This window comes from Aegilops tauschii, chromosome 4, assembly GCF_002575655.3.
Source record: "Aegilops tauschii subsp. strangulata cultivar AL8/78 chromosome 4, Aet v6.0, whole genome shotgun sequence".
Lineage (NCBI taxonomy): Eukaryota > Viridiplantae > Streptophyta > Magnoliopsida > Poales > Poaceae > Aegilops > Aegilops tauschii.
Window position 1 is genome coordinate 152,023,303 of NC_053038.3, and position 11,117 is coordinate 152,034,419.

An 11,117-nucleotide genomic window follows, 5' to 3' on the forward strand; every position below is an offset into this window, starting at 1 on the left:
ATGCAGAAAAGATTAATCCCAAAACTGTTGAATGTCATTGTAGAAACATGCAAGGTGGCACACGCAGTGAGGATTTGATGAGCCAAGCAGATATGGGGCGCCGCCTCGTTGGGTAACACCAGAAATAGCACCTGGATACTTCAACAATATAGGCAGATTTCAAGCTACACCAGAATCATCAGAAGCGCGGATAGGTTCTTCTATGCAGCAAACACCAATATCTGGGAATACAAGCTTTGCCACTGCTTGGGTTGCAACAAGGTCAACAATTTCCCCAAGAACAAATGTTTTCCTTCCCTAGCGCATGCAGAAAGGCAAGGACACATAGGCTTCCACCAGTCGCTCCGTCAACATCAATCATCCGTGCTGCAAAAGCGGTTGCGACCTAAATTTTGGCCACTCTAGAAGGGTGCAAAGTACAAGATATGAGGCATATAGACAGGAATAACCTCACAACGAATCTGAGGGGAGACGACTGTACAATGAGAGATGGACAGCTTCGTCAACATTGCTCCCTCCAAGAGATGCATTGCTGCATGTGCCAAGGGTGACACCACCTGCGCCCATACACCATGGTGAATAGCAAACACCGGGGCAGCATAGAGCTATACACATGTAAGTATCCATTCAGAAAAAAACATACAAGAATAGTCCATACTATGGTCCTGTGACCACCCCATATAACATTTTCATAACTGCGTTTTTGTTTGCTCATTGTTGCGTGCAGCCACCTAACATTGAAGCTTACGTTCTGCCAAGGCTAGAGATGCGCTTTGAAACTTTCAAAGAAGCAAAGGACTTCTACAACGTCTATCCAAAGCACGCGGGTTTTGCTGTCAGGGAAGGCTCCAAGGTTAGGACCAGAGTCTACCTTTATTGCACGTGCTATGGAGTCTATGAATCGAAGGTGTCAGAAGCAAATACACAGCGGAACAAGACGACAGCCAGGACTAACTGCGGGGCTAAAATGAGGCTGAAGAGGGAAAAGGATGGAACAATTGTCGTAAAAGAGATAGTCTGGGAACACAACCACAGGCTATAGCTCACACCCCAAATGCTTGTCTTCTTGCACTCCCACAAAAACTTTTACGAAACAATCTTGGACTACGTCAAGTACCTACAGTTCAAAGGCATTGAACACACGCAAATCATGAGCATACTGGCCGGCGATGTCCCCGGTAGCTACTTCCTCGAAATGAATGCCAAAGACCTGATTAACCTGTAAGTACAAACTTGTTCTCCTCACATAAACCCCCTCCATCTTTTTTCCTCTGTCAGTACAAACATATTATGCAACGCATGACCTGACGCCAGTTCAACATGCAATTTTGAATGACTGTTCACTTTTAATATGCAGCAAAGCAAAGAATTCAAGGATGGATGATGTGGACGATGTCCTAAAGACTGTCAACTTCTTTAGGGAGATGAAAGCTATAAACAGAGAATTCTTCTGTGACGTGCAACTTGATGAGTCCGACAGAGTTAAGAACATATTCTGGGCGAACGCAAGTTGCCGAGGGGCGTATCAGGACTTCGGTGACTGCGTAACGTTTGACACCACATATAAGACCAACAAGTACCATATGCCACTTGGGGTGTTTGTGGGTACTAACAACCACTTACAGACTACATTCTTTGGTTTCACCCTGATAAGAGATGAGGATGCAGATTCATTCAGATGGCTGCTCAAGTCATTTTAAGGTGCATGAGAGGGAAGGCTCCTACATGCATCCTCATAGGTACAACCGCCAAAACCACCCCCAACCACCAACCCCCACCCAAAAAAAAGGAAAATGACATAGCAAAAATGTTGTGTCAGTTCTATTGGTATATATGCACCACCATCTGCTGACCACTCCACGTCTCTTTTCTCATTACCAGACTAGTGCCCGGCAATGGCTTTGGCGATCCCAGATGCTTTCAAGAACATAGTACACAAGCTGTGCCGCTGGCACATTATGAAGAAGTATAGGGAACACCTTGCATGCCTGTACAACCTGCACGATGACTTTAAGGATGAATTCACATCAATTCTCAATTGGACCCTCATGCCAACTGAGTTTGAGGCTGCCTGGAAAAGACTCATGGATAAGTACAACCTCCATGATGATGCCAAGATGGTGGGCATGTGGAAAGAGCATGAGAGATGGATATCAGCCTACTTCAAAGAAATTTTCTACACCAAAATAACATCCACACAACAAAGTGAGAGCATGAACTATGTGCTCAAGAAGAACTTCGTAAGTGAGAGACAAAACCTCCACCGGTTTGTCAGTCAGGTAAACTCCTGCATCAAAACCAGGAGGCAGACATGGAACCAGGAGACAATGGGTAACCGGGTATAGCTCTATCACCTGTCGTAAGACAAAAATAACATGCTTACTAAAGTAAAAATTTATTAGTTAGACAAGTTTTTGCTGCAAGAAAACTAATAATTTGGTCATCATTCTTGCATGGGAAGAAGGAACAAAACACGCTGACCTTCTATGGGTTTGACACCCAGATGGCAAAGCTTTACTCACGAGCTATGTACAGGGAGATTAGAAAAGGGCTAAAACTGAGCACACTCTTCACGGCGACAGAGACGGAAGAGCCCACAAAGTACCTCGTGCGCTACAACAACCCGCAAAAACTATCTGCGTGGGCTCAGCACGCGTTCCAGGTGGTTGCATACCCCGTGGTAGAAATATATGAGTGCGAGTGCAAGCTATGGGACCACACAGGTGAGGACTCAAAAAAGATGTTATATATTGTACTACTTCTTTTGCAAAGTTTTTGGTCGAATGAAATAACAAAGAACATGCACCTCTTCAAAAATAAATACAGGTATTTTCTGCGTGCATGTCATGTGCATGATGCAGACAATTAAGGCTGCCAGCGTTCCAGAGAAATACTTCCTCAGGAGATACACCAAACGCCCGAACATCCAGCCAACATTCAACAGAAATGACTTGAGGACAGTAGTGTCAAACAAGGCATCCCAATACTGCATTGAAAGCTCACGGCTGACGCTGAAAATGAGGGTGCACAGAAAAAGCTTGAGAACCCAAGAGCAAATGGCGAGGTCACGGGTCTTCATGGACAAACTTGAACAAGAACTCGACGCCATGCATTCTGTTGAAACTGGAGGTGTCGCGGAAAATGAAGCCATTGAGCAGGATATTGCTACAATGTTATCCAATATGAACCATCTGTGAGCTATTGACCCATTCGACAACGAGGAAGATGAGCAACAACAACCAGAGCTTGCCCATGTGCACACTCAAGAGCAGCAACATGCTCACATGCAAGATCATGAGCTTGATGGTGTTTTAGGCGAACGACATGACAACGGGACATCCTACCAGCAGCAGCAGGAAAGGGTGATTAAACCACCCATATTCTAAAAGACAAAGGGGAGGAAGAGTAAGACGCAAGCAGCAAAAGTAGCAGCCAAAAAGCCGCCACGCCCCATCAGGCGCATGGAATTTGGCCCGGGCGGCAAACCTCTCGGGATAAGGGCATGCGGATTCTGCAACGTCGTGAGAAACCATAATTACCGCACATGCCCACTCCGCACAGATGCCACTGTCAACAAGCAAAATTTGTAGAAGTAGATTGGAGCCGCCCAGGTTTCTACAAATGGAGACGACACACGTAACAGCTACACTTGCCGCAAGTGTGGGTGAACTGACGGACATAACGCCCGCACGTGCAAAGTGGGCAAGGAGGTCAGTGGCGCTGAACAAAAATAGGGCAAAGTCCAGAGTTCCAGAAAATCAAAAGAAGGGGATGAATAAGAAGAGTTTGACGAGAATGACGACCAATCAGACGAAGACAATGAAGATGACACTGTTGGGGACAAGGAAACTGAAACTGACGACGAAGCTGCCAAGGCTCAAGCTGGAAAGGGCACCGGCAAGGGACAATGTTCGGGGCCAGTTAGGAGGAGCTCAAGACTGAAGAATCCATAGTGGTTATGCTGCTGCGTCAACTGAGAAATAAGGTTGTACTCTCAGTTGCCTCTGTACACAATGAGGAAACATATCAGAAACATTGTCGTTACCAAAACTTACTTAGCTTTATCATCGATTTCTCGATCAGTACTATAGTTAAGATATATTTTGTGATTTGTGCCCGCTGGACAAGTGACATTATTATGTAAACCATTTGATAATCCTTTTGAATGACGTCACAAATACATTTCAAAAAACTTATCTGGATTTATGTAACGCCAACACTACTGTCGACCAGTAACTCAGCAAAAATATGTTAAGGAAAATTTAAACACTTATAGTACATCAGTACTGATAATTCTCAATCGTCAGTACAAGGCAGAGTAACCAAACACACCCGTGAACACCTCAAAAAACATCGTTTGAAAAAACAAGCTATGTCTGCTTCTACCAGTCCTAGTTCAGAAAGACCATCAGTACATAAAAATAATTACCTCGAGAAAAATGCAAATATAATACACCTGTACTGATGAAAAACTAATTTAAATTTAAAAAATACTTTCAGAGATTATCTTGATATAAACAATCCTTTCAAAAAACAAAAATTGTTTTAAAAAACATTAGCATGACACACATAGTCTGACAGGTATTTGGTAAGTTCAATTACACTTCAATCACCAGTCCAAGTACCCACACTAGAGGACTACAAATCTCCATCATAACCAACCCTGACACGTGCAAGTGGGATAAGCAGCTCTTAAGTACAGCTTGACAAGACGGATCAGTGCGACAGTAAAATGCCATCATCACCGACCCTGACACGAGCAAGTGGGATAAGCAGCTAGTAAGTACAGCTTGACAAGACTACTCAGTGCGACCAGATTAATACCTTGGCAAACAAATTGGCTTGGACGGTTGGTTCTTCCAGGCCACCGCCCGCACCATCCACTGGGCGGTTGCCACAAGGGACTGCAAACGGCGACCCCATGCCACTACACCCACGCCCCCGACGAACCGCCTCCCACACATCCCCGTCGACGCACTATAAAAAACCCCATTCTCTTCCATCTCTCCCTCATTCCCAGAAACCACCATTGCTGCTTCCATCTCCACTGCACACAAACCACAAACTTCTCTCTCCAAGCCCACAGTCGCCAGAGGAGGGCGATGGCGGAGGAACCGTCCGCCAAGCATCATCATGGCGAGACGTCGGACAAGAGTAGCAACCTCGTTGATGTTCACGTCCCCGGCGACAAACGCGAGTATACCAAAACCCTCACAGGGGTTGAGCTCCATGGCAAGGAGACGCTGGAGATCGTCTGCACCAGTGAACTAGACAAGGCCGACGAGATGATCTCCAGGCTTTGGAGGAAGGTTGGCGGCTCGCATCGTAGGATCGTCGGCGTTGGTGTGCACTACACCAGCGGAGATGAACCTCCCTAGATGGCAGCAGTCCTCCAGTTGTGCGTCTGGGAACTCTGCTTGGTGTACCACATCGCAGCAGCCACAAAATGGTGACCCATCCTACTAATTTGCCCTGTTTGGTTCATCTGTTTAATTAGTACAGTATCCTAAAATTTTCATCAAACTTGTTTCCCAACTAGATGTACTAGTGTGGTTTGTGAAAGTGGATGCACTACTGCATTTTCTCAAGTAGATACACTATAAATGTATTTTTGAACCTGATGCACTGGATTACTATTTGGAAAATCTTGCAGAAGATTAATTTCTGAAGTTGATGTACTAGTGTAGTTTCTGATCTTGATCCGATAGTCTAGTTTATGTACTCGATGTATTAAAAAGATGTTTCTGAACTTGATGTAGTGAAGTATTTTCTGAACTTGGTCTAATGTTATTTTCATAAGCAAAAAAACTAAGGACTTGGTGAAGCACTGGTTATGTGTTATCCTATTCAACAAAAGTAAACTAGACTAGTACTAAAGCAACACATACAACATTGACTGAAACTATGTATAATCCAAAAACAAAAATAACATGATGTACTTGAATTTAATTTCAGAACTTTGTTTACTAGTTTTTGAAGTACATTCATCCATTAATTATGCTACATAAGCATCTACTTCATGGATTCATCGCATGTAAAACAAAACAAAAATGAATAATTCAAACATCAAAGTAATGCTAATTTTCAAAATGTCTCTCCCCTTGCAGGCCCAAGCGCCTGAACGAGATGCTACAGCATGAGAGGTTGTTCACATTTGACGGTTTCAGCATTGAAAGCAACAAAGAGAAGCCGAAGACGTCTGGTTTGGAGATCAACCCCAACAAGTTCATCGACATTTAGCGCCTCTGGAGAGTTCCATAAACCGGAAAAGAGTATGACTCCTTGAATTATGTTGCAGCCAGCGTCATCCACCCATTCTACAAAGGCATGAAGAAGAACATCGACATGCAGGAAGACCACAAACTGTGGGGGATCTGCCCGCTGCCAGACAACCTCATCGAGTACGCAGGAGTAGATGCGTACGCCGCGTACAAGTCATGGAACATGATCGACCACATCACAAATGGTTGGGAAATTGCAAAAGCGCGGGAGGCTGACAATTACTACGACCGCCCCTTTTGGGGATGAAGATACATCAAAGCGCTGCCTTCGTTTTGCTTCCGCTTGTGCTTGCCTTTTATCTTGTTGTTTCAAATTCGTAGTTTGCTCTTGTTGGGTTGAACCAGTATGATTATGCCGTGCTTTTCATGGTTGAACAAGTTTACTTATGTCATCAAGTACATTGTTTTGCTTATCTCATTATATAAGTTTGGTAGCTTCGTATTTTGTTAATGCATCATTTCAAATTCAAAGTAGCTTCTGAATGGAACTTTATGGCTGCTCTAAAGTACTAGTTATGAAGAAACTAATCACACAACATTGTTCCAAGTGTAGTTTTGATTCAGTATTGTGTAGAAAACATAACATTGAAAACAATCAGTACAATTTGAGTTGCTTAACAACACTTCAAAAGTTGAAGCAGAAATTCTTAATACTTCATGTACTGTTCTCATTCATATGTAGCTGCTAGAAAATTAACAAGTACTACAACAGAAAAAGTTGAGAAGCATCAGCACACACTTATGTTGGTCACTTGCAGACTAAGAATGACAGTACTAGTACACTTGATCGGAGAGTACATACTTACTACAATAAAAAGTACAAAGAAGCATCAGTTCATAATCCCACCCAAAAAAATGTCATACTAAGAACATAAGTGCTACTCTGAATGGACTATCAGTACAACTTAGTCTAGACGCAAGTACCATGGTGCTGAAAAATGATACCAGAAGACCCTTGAGAATAATCACAAAAACAAAAACAAAAAATAAGGCAAAAAACTCAAATGAAAAAGATTACACTTACACAAAACTCACAAGAACTAGAACAAAAAGTATCAGTCCAAGTTACTGGTGGAGTCAAGTACTAGATTCAAACAAAAAAAAGAAAAAATTGACCGCCCAAGGACAGGCGCAGGCCCTGACGCTGCTAGATACTTGAACTCGAGCCCGTGGGCGAATCCCTAGTAATCCGCACAACACATGGCCAGCCGACTAGGGCCCACAGGTCATGAGGGAGAGTGAGCGCCATGTATAAGCGCTCAGGTAAGTATTCAGAGGAGTTCGACCAGTGAGCCTCGGCCGCGCTTATAAACAGGTCTAGACCCCCCTCGACTAGCGAGGTGGGACTAAACCCAGAGCGCACGCGCACGCCGCACTGCACAGCCACGCGGGCCATTTGGGCCGGAAAACGGCCCACTAGCCTCCATCGTATACAAACACCCCACGAATAAGCCTAGTTAAACAAACCAGAGCGCAGGGCAAAAGAAATATAAACTACAAGAAAAATGTTCGAAACTGAAAATATATAAGTTCAAATACTAGTTCGCAGGCAATAACTTTAAATACGAAAAATATAAATATAAATAATTTTAGCTCTGCACCACGGATGATAAAAAAAGGAAAAAATATGATACAAAAACAATGAACCTCTAAAAAGCAGAGAACTTAATAGCCTATCTGTTAAATGTACATAATTTAAAAAACTGAATTAAATATTACTTTCAAGTTCAATTACTAAAATGCAACAAGTTCAAATAGATAATGTTTGTAAATTATGCTAAATTTCTTATTTATATAAAATCTAACAAGTTCAACTACTAAAATGCAACAAGTTCAAATACATAATGTTTGTCAATTATGCTAAATTTCTTATTTATATAAAATCTGACAAGTTCAACTACCAAAATGCAAGAAGTTCAAATACATAATGTTTGTCAATTATGCTAAATTTCTTATTTATAAAAAATCTGATTACTTCAACTACTAAAATGCAAGAAGTTCAAATATATAATGTTTGTCAATTCTGCTAAATTTCTTATTATAAAATCTGACAAGTTCAACTATTAAAATGCAACAAGTTCAAATAGAGTTTCTTTGTCAATTATGCTAAATTTCTTATTTATATAAAATGTGACTACTTCAACTACTAGAATGCAAGAAGTTCAAATAGATTCTCTTTGTCAATTCTGCTAAATTTCTTATTTATATAAAATCTGTCCGCACCTCAACGAACGATTTGGTCGTAAATAATCTCAATCCCCCCCCCAAAAAAAACTCAGTTCAAACATACATATGACATTAGTACTAAAAAAGCAGGAACATTCAGGCCACTCACACCACCGTGACACCAAATTTCAAAACCGTACGCTGTATGAAATTACAATTCAGTTCACACAGCACTAAACCATAAGTGCACTAAAATGAGAATACAAAAACTATAAATGCCAAACTTAGGTTGGTACAGGTGAAAATAAAATAAGTACCAGTTTTGAGCAACAACTTCCAGGGCACTGAAAAATGTTTTGAGATCAACTAGTGTATAAGACTTCAGTGGAAAAACAATACTTAACATCCACATGGAAAAACATCACAAAGCATACGTCAATTAAACAGTGCAAAATGCCATCATCACCACCCGTGATACGTGCAAGTGGGATAAGCAGCTCATAAGTACAGCTTGACAAGACTACTCAGTGCGACAATAAAAACCCTTGGCTTGGACGGTTAGTTCTTCCAGGCCACCACCCGCGCCACCCACTGGGCGGTTGCCACAAGGGATTGCAGACAGGGACCCCCACGACCACTACACCCACGCCCCCGATGAACCGCCTCCCACACATCCCCGTCGACGCACTGCAAAATACCCCATTGTCTTCCATCTCTGCCTTATTCATAGAACCACCATTGCCGCTTCCATCTCCACTGCACACAAACCACAAACTTCTCTCTCACAAGCCCACAGTCGCCGGAGGAAGGCGATGGCGGAGGAACCGACCGCCAAGCGTCATCATGGCGAGACGTCGGACAAGAGCAGCAACCTCGTCGACGTTCACGTCCCCGGCGAGAAGCGCGAGTACACGAGAACCCTCACAGGGGTTGAGCTCCACGGCAAGGAGACGCTGGAGATTGTCTGCACCAGCGAACCATACTAGGCCGACGAGATGATGAGCAGGCTCAGGATGAAGGGCGGCGGCCTGTATCCGAGCTTCATCGGAGTTGATGTGGAGTACACCAGCGAAGATGAACCTCCATAGATGGCAGCAATGCTACAGTTATGCGTCCAGGAAATCTGCTTGGTGTACCACATCGCAGCGGCCACAAAATGGCAACCCATACTACTGTTCATTCATCTGTTGTACTAGTACTACTCCCTAAAAATTTCATTAAACTTGTTTCCAACTAGATGAACTACTATAGTTTGTGAAGTGGATGCACGAGTATATGTTTGTCAAGTTACATGCATTTCTGAAACTGTGAAGTGGATTGTTTCACCAGATTAGCATCTGAAACTGATGCACTGGATTAGCATCTGAAAAATGTTTCACCAAATTAATTTCTGAACTTGATGTACTAGCATAGATTCTGATCTTGATGCACTAGTATAGTTTATAGAATTGATGTATTAAAAGATGTTTTGTCAAGTGGTATAGGTACATATCTTTATGCACATGTTTCTCAAATTAATTTCTAAATTTGATATAGAATTGATGCACAAAGATGTATCAAGCACTGGTATAGGTCTTTTATTCAACAAAAAAGAAAACTAAACTTGAATCAAGCAGCACATATATCATTAACTCTGGTAAAATGATTCTTGAATTTGGTGAAGCATTTGGTGAAGCACTGAAGATAGCAAAAAAGAAAAATAACATGGTGTAGTTGAATTTAATTTCAGGACTTTGTGTACTAGATTCTGAACTACATTCATCCATGACTTATACTATATAAGCATCTACCTCATGGATTATCACTTGTAAACCAAAAAGCAGAAGAACTAAATCTTCAAAAAAGAACACTAATCTTCAATATGTGTCTCCCCCCTTGCAGGCCCAAGCGCCTCAAAGAGTTCCTGCAGGAGGAGAAATTGTACACATTTGTCGGTTTCAGCATTGGAGGTGACAAGCGGATGCTGAACAAGTCTGGTTTGGAGATCAACCCCAACAACTTCATCGACATGCAGCGCAAGTCGAAAGTTCCAACCACCAACAAATACTACGACTCCTTGGCCGATATTGCAGGCAGCGTCATCCACCCATTCTACAACAGCATGAAGAAGAAGATGGAGAAGAAGGAAGACCCCAAACTGTGGGGGAACAACCCGCTGCCAGTCAAGCTCATCGAGTATGCGGGAATAGATGCGTACGCCACGTACAAATCATGGAAGATAATCGACAACATCGTGACAGGTTGGGATATTTCAAAAGAGCAGGAGGCTGACCCTTACTACCACTGCAACTTCGCGGGATGAAGATGCATGAAAGTATGCCTTCGTGTTGCTCGCGCTTCTGCTTCTCCTTAATCTTGTTGTTTCAGATTTCTAGTTTGCTTTCGTTATGTTGAACCAGCTACCTTATGTTATGTGTGTCAGGGTTTGAACAAGTTTGCCTATGCCTATCAAGTACATCGTTTGCTTATGTCGTTCAACAAGTTTGCTAGCTTCCTATTTTGTTGATCCATCATTTGAAGTTGAAGTAGGTTGAAGTTGAAACTTGATGCCTGCCACACAACAGTAGTCATGGAGCAACAAAATCACACATGGATATTTTCACAAAAAAATAGTGGCAGACTAACTAAGGACAATAGCAGATAGTAGCCTTGGATGCTCAGTACAGCTTA

General features: G+C 42.5%; 2 protein-coding genes across 2 annotated transcripts; both read left to right on the forward strand.

Moving 5' to 3' along the window:
- The first annotated feature begins 1,895 nt into the window (after positions 1-1,895).
- Positions 1,896-3,197, forward strand: LOC109742201 (protein FAR1-RELATED SEQUENCE 5-like). The gene is made up of 3 exons (XM_020301292.1): positions 1,896-2,279; positions 2,504-2,723; positions 2,827-3,197. The coding sequence occupies exons 1-3, from the start codon at positions 1,896-1,898 to the stop codon at positions 3,195-3,197; spliced, it is 975 nt and encodes a 324-aa protein (XP_020156881.1).
- A 6,062-nt stretch (positions 3,198-9,259) lies between these two features.
- LOC141021719 (uncharacterized) lies at positions 9,260-10,749 on the forward strand. Its single transcript, XM_073497575.1, has 2 exons — positions 9,260-9,354; positions 10,329-10,749. Exons 1-2 carry the CDS (start codon positions 9,260-9,262, stop codon positions 10,747-10,749), a joined length of 516 nt encoding a protein of 171 aa, XP_073353676.1.
- Positions 10,750-11,117: the final 368 nt, after the last annotated feature.

Bases quoted from the DNA above. Each gene is read 5' to 3' on its own strand.
- LOC141021719 (XM_073497575.1), top strand. From the start codon at position 9,260: ATGGCGGAGGAACCGACCGCCAAGCGTCATCATGGCGAGACGTCGGAC. The intron at 9,355-10,328 runs GTACACGAGAAC...CCCCCCTTGCAG, and splicing joins GTCCCCGGCGAGAAGCGCGA to GCCCAAGCGCCTCAAAGAGT.
- LOC109742201 (XM_020301292.1), top strand. From the start codon at position 1,896: ATGGCTTTGGCGATCCCAGATGCTTTCAAGAACATAGTACACAAGCTG. The intron at 2,280-2,503 runs GTAAACTCCTGC...TTTGACACCCAG, and splicing joins TCCACCGGTTTGTCAGTCAG to ATGGCAAAGCTTTACTCACG. The intron at 2,724-2,826 runs GTGAGGACTCAA...AAATAAATACAG, and splicing joins CAAGCTATGGGACCACACAG to GTATTTTCTGCGTGCATGTC.